This window comes from Coregonus clupeaformis, unplaced genomic scaffold, assembly GCF_020615455.1.
Source record: "Coregonus clupeaformis isolate EN_2021a unplaced genomic scaffold, ASM2061545v1 scaf1824, whole genome shotgun sequence".
In the NCBI taxonomy this organism is placed as follows: domain Eukaryota; kingdom Metazoa; phylum Chordata; class Actinopteri; order Salmoniformes; family Salmonidae; genus Coregonus; species Coregonus clupeaformis.
Window position 1 is genome coordinate 84,513 of NW_025535278.1, and position 19,591 is coordinate 104,103.

The 19,591-nt window shown below is 44.0% G+C and overlaps 1 protein-coding gene across 1 annotated transcript in view; it reads right to left on the bottom strand.

The window, feature by feature from the left end:
• LOC121559394 (WD repeat domain phosphoinositide-interacting protein 2) overlaps positions 1–18,316 on the bottom strand; it is a 63,855-nt gene extending 45,539 nt beyond the window's left edge. The window contains 5 exon segments of the mRNA XM_045218821.1: positions 12,189–12,287; positions 12,460–12,530; positions 15,041–15,123; positions 18,241–18,272; positions 18,275–18,316. Of these exon segments, the coding sequence (XP_045074756.1) occupies positions 12,189–12,287; positions 12,460–12,530; positions 15,041–15,123; positions 18,241–18,272; positions 18,275–18,316 (327 nt within the window).
• Positions 18,317–19,591: the final 1,275 nt, after the last annotated feature.

The window sequence follows — 19,591 nt, forward strand, 5'->3', positions numbered from 1 at the left end:
AAACACAGATCCAGACATACCATCAGCCTCTGAAACACAGATCCATACACACTATCAGCCTCTGAAACAAGACATACTATCAGCCTCTGAAACAAGACATACTATCAGCCTCTGAAACAAGACATACTATCAGCCTCTGAAACACAGATCCAGACACACTATCAGCCTCTGAAACACAGATCCAGACATACTATCAGCCTCTGAAACAAGACACACTATCAGCCTCTGAAACACAGATCCAGACACACTATCAGCCTCTGAAACAAGACACACTATCAGCCTCTGAAACACAGATCCAGACACACTATCAGCCTCTGAAACAAGACACACTATCAGCCTCTGAAACAAGACACACTATCAGCCTCTGAAACACAGATCCAGACATACTATCAGCCTCTGAAACACAGATCCAGACATACTATCAGCCTCTGAAACAAGACACACTATCAGCCTCTGAAACACAGATCCAGACACACTATCAGCCTCTGAAACAAGACACACTATCAGCCTCTGAAACACAGATCCAGACATACCATCAGCCTCTGAAACACAGATCCATACACACTATCAGCCTCTGAAACAAGACACACTATCAGCCTCTGAAACACAGATCCAGACACACTATCAGCCTCTGAAACACAGATCCAGACATACTATCAGCCTCTGAAACACAGATCCAGACACACTATCAGCCTCTGAAACACAGATCCAGACATACTATCAGCCTCTGAAACACAGATCCAGACACACTATCAGCCTCTGAAACAAGACACACTATCAGCCTCTGAAACACAGATCCAGACATACTATCAGCCTCTGAAACAAGACATACTATCAGCCTCTGAAACAAGACATACTATCAGCCTCTGAAACACAGATCAAGACACACTATCAGCCTCTGAAACACAGATCCAGACATACCATCAGCCTCTGAAACACAGATCCATACACACTATCAGGCTTCTGAAACAAGACACACTATCAGCCTCTGAAACAAGACATACTATCAGCCTCTGAAACACAGATCCAGACACACTATCAGCCTCTGAAACACAGATCCAGACATACTATCAGCCTCTGAAACACAGATCCAGACATACTATCAGCCTCTGAAACACAGATCCAGACATACTATCAGCCTCTGAAACAAGACACACTATCAGCCTCTGAAACACAGATCCAGACACACTATCAGCCTCTGAAACACAGATCCAGACATACTATCAGCCTCTGAAACACAGATCCAGACATACTATCAGCCTCTGAAACAAGACATACTATCAGCCTCTGAAACACAGATCCAGACACACTATCAGCCTCTGAAACACAGATCCAGACACACTATCAGCCTCTGAAACACAGATCCAGACATACTATCAGCATCTGAAACACAGATCCAGACACACTATCAGCCTCTGAAACACAGATCCAGACACACTATCAGCCTCTGAAACACAGATCCAGACACACTTTCAGCCTCCGAAACACAGATCCAGACATACTATCAGCCTCTGAAACACAGATCCAGACACACTATCAGCCTCTGAAGCACAGATCCAGACACACTATCAGCCTCTGAAACAAGACATACTATCAGCCTCTGAAACACAGATCCAGACATACTATCAGCCTCTGAAACAGAGATCCAGACACACTATCAGCCTCTGAAACAAGACATACTATCAGCCTCTGAAACACAGATCCAGACATACTATCAGCCTCTGAAACACAGATCCTGACATACTATCAGCCTCTGAAACACAGATCCAGACACACTATCAGCCTCTGAAACACAGATCCAGACATACCATCAGCCTCTGAAACACAGATCCATACACACTATCAGGCTCTGAAACAAGACACACTATCAGCCTCTGAAACAAGACATACTATCAGCCTCTGAAACACAGATCCAGACACACTATCAGCCTCTGAAACACAGATCCAGACATACTATCAGCCTCTGAAACACAGATCCAGACATACTATCAGCCTCTGAAACACAGATCCAGACATACTATCAGCCTATGAAACAAGACACACTATCAGGCCTCTGAAACACAGATCCAGACACACTATCAGCCTCTGAAACACAGATCCAGACATACTATCAGCCTCTGAAACACAGATCCAGACATACTATCAGCCTCTGAAACAAGACATACTATCAGCCTCTGAAACACAGATCCAGACACACTATCAGCCTCTGAAACACAGATCCAGACACACTATCAGCCTCTGGAAACACAGATCCAGACATACTATCAGCCTCTGAAACACAGATCCAGACACACTATCAGCCTCTGAAACACAGATCCAGACATACTATCAGCCTCTGAAACACAGATCCAGACACACTTTCAGCCTCTGAAACACAGATCCAGACATACTATCAGCCTCTGAAACACAGATCCAGACACACTATCAGCCTCTGAAACACAGATCCAGACACACTATCAGCCTCTGAAACACAGATCCAGACACACTATCAGCCTCTGAAACACAGATCCAGACATACTATCAGCCTCTGAAACACAGATCCAGACACACTATCAGCCTCTGAAACACAGATCCAGACATACTATCAGCCTCTGAAACACAGATCCAGACACACTTTCAGCCTCTGAAACACAGATCCAGACATACTATCAGCCTCTGAAACACAGATCCAGACACACTATCAGCCTCTGAAACACAGATCCAGACACACTATCAGCCTCTGAAACAAGACATACTATCAGCCTCTGAAACACAGATCCAGACACACTATCAGCCTCTGAAACAAGACATACTATCAGCCTCTGAAACACAGATCCAGACATACTATCAGCCTCTGAAACAAGACATACTATCAGCCTCTGAAACACAGATCCAGACATACTATCAGCCTCTGAAACAGAGATCCAGACACACTATCAGCCTCTGAAACAAGACATACTATCAGCCTCTGAAACACAGATCCAGACATACTATCAGCCTCTGAAACACAGATCCTGACATACCATCAGCCTCTGAAACACAGATCCAGACACACTATCAGCCTCTGAAACAAGACATACTATCAGCCTCTGAAACACAGATCCAGACATACTATCAGCCTCTGAAACACAGATCCAGACACACTATCAGCCTCTGAAACACAGATCCAGACATACTATCAGCCTCTGAAACACAGATCCAGACACACTATCAGCCTCTGAAACACAGATCCAGACATACTATCAGCCTCTGAAACAAGACATACTATCAGCCTCTGAAACACAGATCCAGACATACTACTCAGCCTCTGAAACAGAGATCCAGACACACTATCAGCCTCTGAAACAAGACATACTATCAGCCTCTGAAACACAGATCCAGACATACTATCAGCCTCTGAAACACAGATCCTGACATACTATCAGCCTCTGAAACACAGATCCAGACACACTATCAGCCTCTGAAACAAGACATACTATCAGCCTCTGAAACACAGATCCAGACATACTATCAGCCTCTGAAACACAGATCCAGACACACTATCAGCCTCTGAAACACAGATCCAGACATACTATCAGCCTCTGAAACACAGATCCAGACACACTATCAGCCTCTGAAACACAGATCCAGACATACTATCAGCCTCTGGAACAAGACATACTATCAGCCTCTGAAACAAGACATACTATCAGCCTCTCGAAACAAGACATACTATCAGCCTCTGAAACAAGACACACTATCAGCCTCTGAAACAAGACATACAATCAGCCTCTGAAACAAGACACACTATCAGCCTCTGAAACAAGACACACTATCAGCCTCTGAAACACAGATCCAGACACTATCAGCCTCTGAAACAAGACACACTATCAGCCTCGAAAACACAGATCCAGACATACCATCAGCCTCTGAAACACAGATCCATACACACTATCAGCCTCTGAAACAAGACACACTATCAGCCTCTGAAACACAGATCCAGACAGACTATCAGCCTCTGGAAACACAGATCCAGACATACTATCAGCCTCTGAAACACAGATCCAGACACACTATCCAGCCTCTGAAACACAGATCCAGACATACTATCAGCCTCTGAAACACAGATCCAGACACACTATCAGCCTCTGAAACAAGACACACTATCAGCCTCTGAAACACAGATCCAGACATACTATCAGCCTCTGAAACAAGACATACTATCAGCCTCTGAAACACAGATCCAGACATACCATCAGCCTCTGAAACACAGATCCATACACACTCAGCCCCTGAAACAAGCACACTATCAGCCTCTGAAACAAGACATACTATCAGCCTCTGAAACACAGATCCAGACACACTATCAGCCTCTGAAACACAGATCCAGACATACTATCAGCCTCTGAAACACAGATCCAGACATACTATCAGCCTCTGAAACACAGATCCAGACATACTGATCAGCCTCTGAAACAAGACACACTATCAGCCTCTGAAACACAGATCCAGACACACTATCAGCCTCTGAAACACAGATCCAGACATACTATCTGCCTCTGAAACACAGATCCAGACATACTATCAGCCTCTGAAACAAGACATACTATCAGCCTCTGAAACACAGATCCAGACATACTATCAGCCTCTGAAACACAGATCCAGACATACTATCAGCCTCATAGCCTGAAACACAGATCCAGACACACTATCAGCCTCTGAAACACAGATCCAGCAGACATACTATCAGCCTCTGAAACACAGATCCAGACATACTATCAGCCTCTGAAACAAGATCCAGACACTATCAGCCTCTGAAACACAGATCCAGACATACTATCAGCCTCTGAAACACAGATCCAGACATACTATCAGCCTCTGAAACACAGATCCAGACATACTATCAGCCTCTGAAACAGACACACTATCAGCTAACACACCAGACACTATCAGCCTCTGAAACACAGATCCAGACATACTATCAGCCTCTGAAACAAGACATACTATCAGCCTCTGAAACACAGATCCAGACATACTATCAGCCTCTGAAACAGAGATCCAGACACACTATCAGCCTCTGAAACAAGACATACTATCAGCCTCTGAAACACAGATCCAGACATACTATCAGCCTCTGAAACACAGATCCTGACATACTATCAGCCTCTGAAACACAGATCCAGACACACTATCAGCCTCTGAAACAAGACATACTATCAGCCTCTGAAACACAGATCCAGACATACTATCAGCCTCTGAAACACAGATCCAGACACACTATCAGCCTCTGAAACACAGATCCAGACATACTATCAGCCTCTGAAACACAGATCCAGACACACTATCAGCCTCTGAAACACAGATCCAGACATACTATCAGCCTCTGAAACAAGACATACTATCAGCCTCTGAAACAAGACATACTTATCAGCCTCTGAAACAAGACATACTATCAGCCTCTGAAACAAGACACACTATCAGCCTCTGAAACAAGACATACTATCAGCCTCTGGAAACAAGACACACTATCAGCCTCTGAAACAAGACACACTATCAGCCTCTGAAACACAGATCCAGACACACTATCAGCCTCTGAAACAAGACACACTATCAGCCTCTGAAACACAGATCCAGACATACCATCAGCCTCTGAAACACAGATCCATACACACTATCAGCCTCTGAAACAAGACACACTATCAGCCTCTGAAACACAGATCCAGACAGACTATCAGCCTCTGAAACACAGATCCAGACATACTATCAGCCTCTGAAACACAGATCCAGACACACTATCAGCCTCTGAAACACAGATCCAGACATACTATCAGCCTCTGAAACACAGATCCAGACACACTATCAGCCTCTGAAACAAGACACACTATCAGCCTCTGAAACACAGATCCAGACATACTATCAGCCTCTGAAACAAGACATACTATCAGCCTCTGAAACACAGATCCAGACATACCATCAGCCTCTGAAACACAGATCCATACACACTATCAGCCTCTGAAACAAGACACACTATCAGCCTCTGAAACAAGACATACTATCAGCCTCTGAAACACAGATCCAGACACACTATCAGCCTCTGAAACACAGATCCAGACATACTATCAGCCTCCCCTGAAACACAGATCCAGACATACTATCAGCCTCTGAAACACAGATCCAGACATACTATCAGCCTCTGAAACAAGACACACTATCAGCCTCTGAAACACAGATCCAGACACACTATCAGCCTCTGAAACACAGATCCAGACATACTATCTGCCTCTGAAACACAGATCCAGACATACTATCAGCCTCTGAAACAAGACATACTATCAGCCTCTGAAACACAGATCCAGACACACTATCAGCCTCTGAAACACAGATCCAGACACACTATCAGCCTCTGAAACACAGATCCAGACATACTATCAGCCTCTGAAACACAGATCCAGACACACTATCAGCCTCTGAAACACAGATCCAGACATACTATCAGCCTCTGAAACAAGACATACTATCAGCCTCTGAAACACAGATCCAGACATACTATCAGCCTCTGAAACACAGATCCAGACATACTATCAGCCTCTGAAACACAGATCCAGACACACTATCAGCCTCTGAAACACAGATCCAGACACACTATCAGCCTCTGAAACACAGATCCAGACATACTATCAGCCTCTGAAACACAGATCCAGACATACTATCAGCCTCTGAAACACAGATCCAGACACACTATCAGCCTCTGAAACACAGATCCAGACATACTATCAGCCTCTGAAACAAGACATACTATCAGCCTCTGAAACACAGATCCAGACATACTATCAGCCTCTGAAACACAGATCCAGACATACTATCAGCCTCTGAAACAAGACATACTATCAGGCCTCTGAAACACAGATCCAGACACACTATCAGCCTCTGAAACACAGATCCAGACATACTATCAGCCTCTGAAACAAGACATACTATCAGCCTCTGAAACAAGACACACTATCAGCCTCTGAAACACAGATCCAGACATACTATCAGCCTCTGAAACACAGATCCAGACATACTATCAGCCTCTGAAACACAGATCCAGACATACTATCAGCCTCTGAAACACAGATCCAGACACACTATCAGCCTCTGAAACAAGACATACTATCAGCCTCTGAAACACAGATCCAGACATACTATCAGCCTCTGAAACACAGATCCAGACAGACTATCAGCCTCTGAAACACAGATCCAGACATACTATCAGCCTCTGAAACAAGACATACTATCAGCCTCTGAAACACAGATCCAGACATAGTATCAGCCTCTGAAACACAGATCCAGACATACTATCAGCCTCTGAAACACAGATCCAGACATACTATCAGCCTCTGAAACACAGATCCAGACATACTATCAGCCTCTGAAACAAGACATACTATCAGCCTCTGAAACACAGATCCAGACACACTATCAGCCTCTGAAACACAGATCCAGACATACTATCAGCCTCTGAAACACAGATCCAGACATACTATCAGCCTCTGAAACAAGACATACTATCAGCCTCTGAAACACAGATCCAGACATACTATCAGCCTCTGAAACACAGATCCAGACATACTATCAGCCTCTGAAACACAGATCCAGACATACTATCAGCCTCTGAAACACAGATCCAGACATACTATCAGCCTCTGAAACACAGATCCAGACACACTATCAGCCTCTGAAACACAGATCCAGACATACTATCAGCCTCTGAAACACAGATCCAGACATACTATCAGCCTCTGAAACACAGATCCAGACATACTATCAGCCTCTGAAACACAGATCCAGACATACTATCAGCCTCTGGAAACACAGATCCAGACATACTATCAGCCTCTGAAACACAGATCCAGACATACTATCAGCCTCTGAAACACAGATCCAGCACACACTATCAGCCTCTGAAACACAGATCCAGACATACTATCAGCCTCTGAAACAAGACATACTATCAGCCTCTGAAACACAGATCCAGACATACTATCAGCCTCTGAAACACAGATCCAGACATACTATCAGCCTCTGAAACAAGACATACTATCAGCCTCTGAAACACAGATCCAGACACACTATCAGCCTCTGAAACACAGATCCAGACATACTATCAGCCTCTGAAACAAGACATACTATCAGCCTCTGAAACAAGACATACTATCAGCCTCTGAAACACAGATCCAGACACACTATCAGCCTCTGAAACACAGATCCAGACATACTATCAGCCTCTGAAACAAGACATACTATCAGCCTCTGAAACAAGACATACTATCAGCCTCTGAAACACAGATCCAGACATACTATCAGCCTCTGAAACACAGATCCAGACATACTATCAGCCTCTGAAACACAGATCCAGACAGACTATCAGCCTCTGAAACAACAGACATACTATCAGCCTCTGAAACACAGATCCAGACACACTATCAGCCTCTGAAACAAGACATACTATCAGCCTCTGAAACACAGATCCAGACATAGTATCAGCCTCTGAAACACAGATCCAGACATACTATCAGCCTCTGAAACACAGATCCAGACAGACTATCAGCCTCTGAAACACAGATCCAGACATACTATCAGCCTCTGAAACAAGACATACTATCAGCCTCTGAAACACAGATCCAGACATAGTATCAGCCTCTGAAACACAGATCCAGACATACTATCAGCCTCTGAAACACAGATCCAGACATACTATCAGCCTCTGAAACACAGATCCAGACATACTATCAGCCTCTGAAACAAGACATACTATCAGCCTCTGAAACACAGATCCAGACACACTATCAGCCTCTGAAACACAGATCCAGACATACTATCAGCCTCTGAAACACAGATCCAGACATACTATCAGCCTCTGAAACAAGACATACTATCAGCCTCTGAAACACAGATCCAGACATACTATCAGCCTCTGAAACACAGATCCAGACACACTATCAGCCTCAAACACAGATCCAGACATACTATCAGCCTCTGAAACACAGATCCAGACACACTATCAGCCTCTGAAACACAGATCCAGACATACTATCAGCCTCTGAAACACAGATCCAGACATACTATCAGCCTCAAACACAGATCCAGACATACTATCAGCCTCTGAAACACAGATCCAGACACACTATCAGCCTCTGAAACACAGATCCAGACACACTATCAGCCTCTGAAACACAGATCCAGACATACTATCAGCCTCTGAAACACAGATCCAGACATACTATCAGCCTCTGAAACACAGATCCAGACATACTATCAGCCTCCTGAAACACAGATCCAGACATACTATCAGCCTCTGAAACACAGATCCAGACATACTATCAGCCTCTGAAACAAGTCCAGACATACTATCAGCCTCTGAAACACAGATCCAGACATACTATCAGCCTCTGAAACACAGATCCAGACATACTATCAGCCTCTGAAACACAGATCCAGACATACTATCAGCCTCTGAAACACAGACATACTATCAGCCTCTGAAACACAGATCAGACATAGTATCAGCCTCTGAAACACAGATCCAGACATACTATCAGCCTCTGAAACACAGATCCAGACATACTATCAGCCTCTGAAACACAGATCCAGACATACTATCAGCCTCTGAAACAAGACATACTATCAGCCTCTGAAACACAGATCCAGACACACTATCAGCCTCTGAAACACAGATCCAGACATACTATCAGCCTCTGAAACACAGATCCAGACATACTATCAGCCTCTGAAACAAGACATACTATCAGCCTCTGAAACACAGATCCAGACATACTATCAGCCTCTGAAACACAGATCCAGACACACTATCAGCCTCAAACACAGATCCAGACATACTATCAGCCTCTGAAACACAGATCCAGACACACTATCAGCCTCTGAAACACAGATCCAGACATACAGTGGGGAAAAAAGTATTTAGTCAGCCACCAATTGTGCAAGTTCTCCCACTTAAAAAGATGAGAGGCCTGTAATTTTCATCATAGGTACACGTCAACTATGACAGACAAATGAGAAAGAAAAATCCAGAAAATCACATTGTAGGATTTTTAATGAATTTAAACCACACTAACCCTAACTAACACTAATCATAACTAACCCTAACCCTAACTAACCCTATTCATAACTAACCCTAACTAACCCTAACCCTAACTAACCCTAACTAACACTAACCCTAACTAACCCTAATCATAACTAACCCTAACTAACCCTAACTAACCCTAACTAACCCTAACTAACCCTAACTAACACTAACTAACACTAACCCTAACTAACCCTAACCCTAACTAACCCTAACCCTAACTAACACTAATCATAACTAACCTAACTAATTCTAACCTAACTAACCCTAACCCTAACTAACACTAATCATAACTAACCCTAACTAACCCTAATCATAACTAACACTAATCATAACTAACCCTAACTAACCCTAATCCAACTAACCCTAATGCATAACTAACCCAAACTAACCTTAATCATAACTAATCTAACCCTAACTAACCCTAATCATAACTAACCCTAACTTAACCCTAATCATAACTTAACCCAAACTAACCTAATCATAACTAACCCTAACCCTAACTAACACTAATCATAACTAACCCTAACTAACCCTAATCATAACTAAAACTAATCATAACTAACCCTAATCATAACTAACCCTAACTAACCCTAATCATAACTAACCCTAACCCTAACTAACCCTAATCATAACTAACCCTAACTAAACCTAATCATAACTAACACTAACTAACACTAACTAACACTAACTAACCCTAACCCTAACTAGCCTCCTGTGTGAGCGGCTGATGGATGACGTCGGGCTCAGGTTATAGACAGAAGCATGCTACATGGCAGACCAATCCCTCAGGTTATGACGGAGAAGCATGCTACATGGCAGACCAATCCCTCAGGTTATAGACAGAAGCATGCCACATGGCAGACCAATCCCCTCAGGTTATAGACAGAAGCATGCTACATGGCAGACCAATCCCTCAGGTTATAGACAGAAGCGTGCTACATGGCAGGACCAATCCCTCAGGTTATAGACAGAAGCATGCTACATGGCAGACCAATCCCTCAGGTTATAGACAGAAGCGCTACATGGCAGACCAATCCCTCAGGTTATAGACAGAAGCGTGCTGCATGGCAGACCAATCCCTCAGGTTATAGACAGAAGCGTGCTACATGGCAGACCAATCCCTCAGGTTATAGACAGAAGCGTGCTACATGGCAGACCAATCCCTCAGGTTATAGACAGAAGCATGCTACAGGCAGACCAATCCCTCAGGTTATAGACAGAAGCATGCTACATGGCAGACCAATCCCTCAGGTTATAGACAGAAGCAGCTACATGGCAGACCAATCCCTCAGGTTATAGACAGAAGCGTGCTACATGGCAGACCAATCCTCAGGTTATAGACAGAAGCGTGCTACATGGCAGACCAATCCCTCAGGTTATAGACAGAAGCATGCTACATGGCAGACCAATCCCTCAGGTTATAGACAGAAGCGTGCTACATGGCAGACCAATCCCTCAGGTTATAGACAGAAGCGTGCTACATGGCAGACCAATCCCTCAGGTTATAGACAGAAGCGCTACATGGCAGACCAATCCCTCAGGTTATAGACAGAAGCGTTGCTACATGGCAGACCAATCCCTCAGGTTATAGACAGAAGCGTGCTACACTGGCAGACCAATCCCTCAGGTTATAGACAGAGCGTGCTACATGGCAGACCAATCCCTCAGGTTATAGACAGAAGCGTGCTACATGGCAGACCAATCCCAACTCATCTCTCGGCATGCTCCAGCCCAACCATTATCTCAGCCAATCATGGCTAGCGGGAAGGTTCCTGTCTTTTTCCCGTGGTTAAACCAACTAGGCTCGTAATTTAACCATTTTATTCGTATTTACAGATGACATACAAGTTTGTTATTAAGGTACATGAAAGTTCACGTTCCAGAAGGCATTTCAGCCAAAAAACGCATTTGGATTTTTAGGTGTGTGTGTGTACCTACCTATCTGTTGAGCTTGACAGTTACTATAACTGTAGTTATGTGGGTGTGTGGGTGTGGGTGTGTGGTGTGTGTGGGTGTATGGGTGTGGGTGTATGGTGTGTGTGTGTGTGTGTAGTGTGTGTGTGTGTGTGTCTCTGTGTGTGTGTATGTAGTGTGATGTACCTACCTGTCTGTTGAGCTTGACAGCCAGTATCGTGTTGCTGTAACTGTAGTTGCAGATCTCTGTTCCCTTCTTGAAGTGACAGACCTTCAGCTTCCTGGGAGCCTTCAGACTGATGATGGCCACCCAGACTACTGCTGAACAGACGCTCTACAATACACACATCCCTCCGTGTCCGCTGGCGCACACACACACACACACACACACACACACAACCATTACTACCAAACAGTAATAGTAATATTATAGCACCCCCCATTACTAGCTTCCTGGGAGCCTTCAGACTGACGATGGCCACCAGACTACTGCTGAACAGACGCTCTACAATACACACATCCTCCGTGTCCGCTGGGCGCACACACACACACACACCACACACACACACCATACACACACACACACACCATACACACACACACCACACACACACACACACGCACACACACACACACACACACCCCATTACTACCAAACAGTAATAGTAATATTATAGAGGAGAGTAATTCCATATTATAATGATACTATATTAACAGTGACTGTTTGGACTGTGAGTGGAATGCATATATGTAGTGTATGTACAGTGCTTTTGGAAAGTATTCAGACCCCTTACTTTTTCCACATTTTGTTACGTTACAGCCTTATTCTAAAATTGATTAAATCGTTTTTCCCCCATCAAATCTACACACAATAACCCTATAATGACAAAGTGAAAAACAGTTTTTTTGAATTTTTGCAAAAGGTATTACAAATAAAACACAGAAATACCTTATTTACATAAGTATTCAGACCCTTTGCTATGAGACTCGAAATTGAGCTCAGGTGCATCCTGTTTCCATTGATGTTTCTACAACTTGGAGTCCACCAGTGGTAAATTCAATTGATTGGACATGATTTGGAAAGGCATACACCTGTCTATATAAGGTCCCACAGTTGACAGTGCATGTCAGAGCAAAAACATTCACATTTTTGCATTTACGTTATTTTAGAGAGCTCTTATCCAGAAGCTTACTTAGTTAGTGAATCTTTTTTTTTTTTATACTGGCCCCCGTGGGAATCGAAACTAGCAACTGGCGTTGCAAACGCCATGCTCTATCAACTGAGCCATCCCTGCGCCATTCTTCCTACCCTGGCGACGCTGGGCCAATTGTGCGCCGCCCATGAGTCTCCCGGTCGCGGCCAGCTGCGACAGGAGCTGGATACGAACAGGATCTCTAGTGGCACAGTTAGCACCTGCGATGCGTGCCTACCACTGCCCACTCAGGAGAAAACTAAGCCATGAGGTCGAAGGAATTGTCCATAGAGCTCTGAGACAGGATTGTGTCAAGGCAGATCTGGGGAAGGGTAACCAAAACCATTTCTGCATTGAAGGTCCCTAAGAACACAGTGGCCTCCATCATTCTTAAATGGAAGAAGTTTGGAACCACCAAGACTCTTCCTAGAGCGGCCGCCAGGCCAAACTGAGCAACCGGGGAGGAAGGGCCTTGGTCAGAAGGTGACTAAGAACCCGATGGTCACTCTGACAGAGCTCCAGAGTTATTCTGTGGAGATGGAGAACCTTCCAGAAGGACAACCATCTCTGCAGCACGCCACCAATCAGGCTTTGTGGTAGAGTGTCCAGATGGAAGCCACTCCTCAGTAAAAGGAACATGACAGCCCGCTTGGAGTTTGCCAAAAGGCACCTAAAGACTCTCAGACCATGAGAAACAAGATTCTCTGGTCTGATGAAATCAAGATTGAACTCTTTGGGCTGAATGCCAAGCGTCACATCTGTAGGCAAACCTGGCACCATCCCTATGGTGAAGCATGGTGGTGGCAGCTTCATGCTGTGGGGATGTTTTTCAGCAGCAGGAACTGCGAGACTAGTCAGGATCGTGGGAAAGATGAACGGAGCAAAGTACAGAGAGATCCTTGATGAAAACCTGCTCCAGAGTGCTCAGGACCTCAGACTGGGGCGAAGGTTCACCTTCCAACAGGACAACGACCCTAAGCACACAGCCAAGACTACGCAGGAGTGGCTTCGGGACTAAGTCTCTGAATGTCCTTGAGTGGCCTAGCCAGAGCCTGGACTTGAACCCAATCGAACATCTCAGGAGAGAGACCTGAAAATAGCTAGGTGCAGTGACGCGCTCCCCATCCAACCTGACAGGTGAGCTTGAGAGGACTGCATAGAGAAGAATGGGAGAAACTCCCCAAATACAGGTGTGCCAAGTTGTAGCTTCATACCCAAGAAGACTCGAGGCTGGTGAATCGCTGCCAAAGTGTGCCTTCAACAAAGTACTGAGGTAAACGGTCTTAATACTTATGTAATGCCAATATTTTCCTTTTTTGTTGTTGTTATAAATTAGCAAACATTTATAAAAACCAGTTTTTGCTTTGTCATTATGGGGTATTGTGTAGATTGATGAGGTGGAAAAAGCAATTGAATCCATTTTAGAAACAAGGCTGCTAACAGTAACAACGTGTGGAAAAAGTCAAGGGCTCTGAAACACTCCTAAGGCGCTGGATATTATTTAGTAAAAGATGGAGTCAGTCCATTATTGCGGCAACATACATTCAGACTGACAGTGGCTATGACTGTGGGCTATCTAGTAAGGGCAGGATTTCTATATAGTCCCACATTGTGATTTACCCTAACCCATTCCATATGATACTCACTTACATTCAGACTGATGTGGCTATGACTGTGGGCTATCTAGTAAGGGCAGGATTTCTATAGTCCATATTGTAACCCCAACCCATTCCATATGATACTCACTACATTCAGACGTGATGGCTATTCCACTGTGTACTATCTAGTAAGGGCAGGATTTCTATATAGTCCAGCTATTGTATACTTAGTCATTCCATATGATACTCACTACATTCATAAATCTGCTCCAACTTGTCCACAGACGAGTAGAGGAGAAGAACTTGTAGTGATTTGGTTCCAACGGCTAAAGACCTGGAGAGGGGAGACACACACACACACACACACACAAACACAACACACAGACATCAAACACACACACACACACACACACACACACACAGACACACACGTTAGAACAGATCTAAGGACTTGATGGAGAGGTGGGAGAGAGACCGAGGGAAGAGAGGGCCAGAGACGGGCTGGTGACACTGGCCTGACTAGGACATGTGTGTGCGTTTGAGTGACATTGGTCACACGGTGTGTGTTGAAATCCACACTACCCAGAAATCCCAGAGTGGTCAGCAATACAGATACAAAATACCACAAGATCAAATGTATCAAAATAAACTACTAAATACTTATTTAAAATAAATGTATTTTTGTATTTTAAAATAGATTTGCAAGCAGCCAGTTACAAAAACATTTTACATGCCCTGACTGTGATGATGTTACTTGTTTAAATACCTCTTAGTTGACCAAGAATCATTCTGGAGAAGAGTGTCCTGCTAAACGACCAAAATATCAAATGTAGATGTTAAAAAATTAACTTTCCAAAAATGAACTGCAAAGCACCCCATGTATTGTTTTTGGGGCGGACCTCATTAAAATAATACCAGCAGGATGTAATTCTGTGATTTTTAGGCCATTTGGCCTTCAGGACGTGTCCGATCTGCTAGGGCAGGGGGTTCCCCTTCCAGCATTGGGGAACATCCCACGCCCCAAACCCCCGGTGCGCACGTGCCATGTCTATTTCTATGTTTACAGTAGTAAAATAGATAACCCTTATTCCCCCAGTAGTAAATAGATAAACTATTCCCCCCAGTAGTAAATAGATAACCTATTCCCCCAGTAGTAAATAGATGAAACTATTCCCCCACCCCCCAGTAGTAAATAGATAACCTATTCCCCAGTAGTAAAATAGATAACCTATCCCCCCGTAGTAAAATAGATAACCTATTCCCCCCCAGTAGTAAAATAGATAACCATTCAGTAGAAATAGATATACCCTATTCTCCCCCCGAGTAGTAAATAGATAACCTATCCCCCCAGTAGTAAATAGATAACCTATTCCCCCAGTAGTAAATAGATAACCTATTCCCCCAGTGGTAAATAGATAACCTATTCCCCCAGTAGTAAATAGATAACCTATTTCCCCCAGTAGTAAATAGATAACCTATCCCCCCCAGTAGTAAATAGATAAACTATTCCCACCCCCAGTAGTAAATAGATAACCTACTTTCAAGTGTTTTGCACTGTACCAATCTGTCCCAAGTAGCAGTTTAATGGTAGAGCTTCACGGTTCACCTTTTTTAGGCTACGTCTGTATACTGAAATTTAAATTTTTCTGAGTAGAAAATATTTCGATTTTTGGCTTTGCCATTTTTATTAGGATCCCCATTAGCTGTTGCAAAAAGCAGCAGCTACTCTTCCTGGGTTCCACACAAAACATGAAACATGACATAGAAGCTTACTGCCACCGGTCGGCCACCATATTGGGCACTCCCCAGTAGGAGCAGTCCTCCATAGAAGCTTATTGCCACTTGGTTGGGCCATATTGGGCACTCAGTAGGAGCAGTCCTCCATAGAAGCTTACTGCACATCGCGCCATATTGGGCACTCCCCAGTGAGGAGCAGTCTCGCAGTAGCCACCCACCGTTCGGCCATAGCGGCACTCCCCAGTAGGAGCAGTCCTGCATAGACTTAACTGCACATGGCCATACTGGGCCTCCCCAGTAGGAGCAGTCCTCCATAGGAATTCTACAGTATTTCTTAAAGGTTATCAAGGACTAAATTACATGTGTTTAAGTATTTGTTGTTGTTGAGTTGGGACAGTAACATTATAACTTTCCAAAAATACATTTAAAGGAAAATGTTTATATATTTTTCCATTTGTATGTTTAGCTCACATAATACTGTGTAATTTAAAAGTATGCATTAAGGTGTCTGTAATAGAATAAAACGTGGCAAAAGCCAAATGTAGACATTAATAAATGCATTTTTATATACCTTCCCCAATTTAGCAATGGCGGGTGCCAAGATGGAGGCTTGGTGGCGTTAAACAGCGCCCGTGTCTGTCATCTAGTGTATATATAAATCAGACACAAACCGCATGTCGATTGCATGAGAGAGGAATGTAGACAACAACGACTAGGGATAGAATTGATGAAAGTTTGCCTCATCTACTTTGAAAAACTAGTCAAATGATTTCGTCAGACAGCTCTGCAGCATACTTAGGCAGGCTAGCCCAAAGCAGCTAAGGCAATACATGTATGGGGAGAACAGAGATAACGTTAGATTGGTTGTCCAGGCTGGCTGCTACTGCCTGAGCAGAGATGATGACTTTAAGGAATGAAAAATTATAGAGTCAACAAATAAAACGAAGTAATATACACAACTGAAATATTTTATCATTTAATAGTAATTTCCTATTTTTCTATGTGAACCTGAGCAGAGACAATGGAATATTTTCAATGTTTGGCAATTGAATGTTCACTATTTTTTTAATTTGGCATTTCAATTAAAAAGCGCTAATCATTTTGTCATTATTTCATAATGAATTTAATGTTAGAGAATCGAAACCGTTATTTTTTTTAAAATAATGAACCGAAACGACCTAAAAGCACTAATCGTTCAGCACTAGTCCAACGCATGGTCTAAGCGTTTACGGGAGGATAAGCACATTCTCAAGTCAAGTTGTTGTGCGACTTTTGCGTGAAAACTGGCGCATATTCTGAGCATACGGGCGTTTATAAACGAGGGCCCATGTGAATGGTAGCTTCAATGATAGCTTTCTGGGCAGAGAGTGAGATCGGCATATTCATCGTCTCCTTTTTGCCCAGATATTGGTTCAGCTTGCAATAAACTATCATATTATTGTTCCCCTGCCTTGTTGTGTTAAACTAGCTCACTAACTGTCTATGCTTCTGGCTTTATCCAGACACTTTAGCTAACGACATGAGATGCTATCTAGCTAGCTATAGTAGGAAATGGGCAACGTGATCAGACAGCTTGTCAGTTAGCTATAGCATCTCTCCATCGAGATACAGAGGCTGGGACCCCTTCAACTACTCGATAGAAAAACGTTAAAACCTCTGCGAGGCTCATGTAACCATTAGGCCACCCTCTCCCCTTCCCCCCGGCCTTCCTTACGTGTTGTCCTGGTTAAAGTTGGCAAAGAGGAGAGCTGGCTACAGCCGGCCTCCCCGCTCTGACTAGCCAAGTTCATGGGCCCGGCACCATCTAATCCAAGCCTCGGGAGAAAGCAGCAGTCGGGTAGGTTGTGGATAGTAACTGGGTAAGAATGAAGTTTTGCCTGTATTCATGGAGCCATCTCGCTCGTCTCTCCTTGTTCCAACGATTGTTGTTGTTTTTCTCAGTCACTGTTGCCCGCTCTCTCGGCGCATGGGCGGATTTGACGGCTCACTGTTGCTCTTTCTGCGGCATGGGCGGTGACGGCTCGCTGTTGCGCTCTCTCTGCGCATGGGCGGTGACGGCTCACTGTTGCGCTCTTCTGCGCATGGGCGGTGACGGCTCACTGTTGCTCTTTCTGCGCATAAAGCGGTGACGGCATCACTGTTGCTCTCTCTGCGCATGGGCGGTGACGGCTCACTGTTGCGCTTCTCTGCGCATGGGCGGTGACAGCATCACTGTTGCTCTCTCTGCGCATGGGCGGTGACAGCGTCGCGCGACAGCTTAATTTAAAGATGGACCGTACTCCCATTTCAAAGGACCGTACCGACGGATCCCATTTAAAGGGACCGACTCCCATTTCCAAAGGTTTGGTTTACGGTTGGTAAAGTGAGATCCTATTGGAGCGTTCTAGCATTTATTTGCAGCAGATTTCGTTTGGGAACGACTAGTTTGTATACGGGTGCAATTACTCACTCCTCCTAAACAACGCAGTTTTTAGAAACCTTGTGGCAAAGGGTAAAGTCTACAAAACGCAGTCCGCTCTTTTTTGTTATAGATTATAGTTTTGGAAAGAGAATACTCTATGAAAATTAAATCTTTAATCGATTAGAACATTAGCAGAATGTCAGCCCAAATCCATTGTTCTCCACTGCCACGGCCACTGTGCTTCTCCCATCACCATATTTGGTAGTAAGAGGAAACGCCAACCTGATGCTTCATATTTATACATCCGGTGAAAATATCTGGCTAAATCAAATGTTATTTGTCACATGCGCCGAATACAACAGCTGTAGACCTTACAGTGAAATGCTTACTGACAAGGCCTCGTAACCAACGATGCAGTTTTAAGAAAATAAGTGTTCAGTAAACAACAGATAAGTAAAAAATAAAAGCAGTAAAATAACAGTAGGGAGGGTAGAGTATACAGGGGTACGGAACAGAGTCAATAATACGGAGCTATATACAAGGGGTGTACCGGTACAGAGTCCAATATACAGGCTATATACAAATATTATACCAAGGGTACCAGTACAGAGTCAATATACAGGCTATGGGGGGACGTACAGAGTCAATATACAGGCTATATACA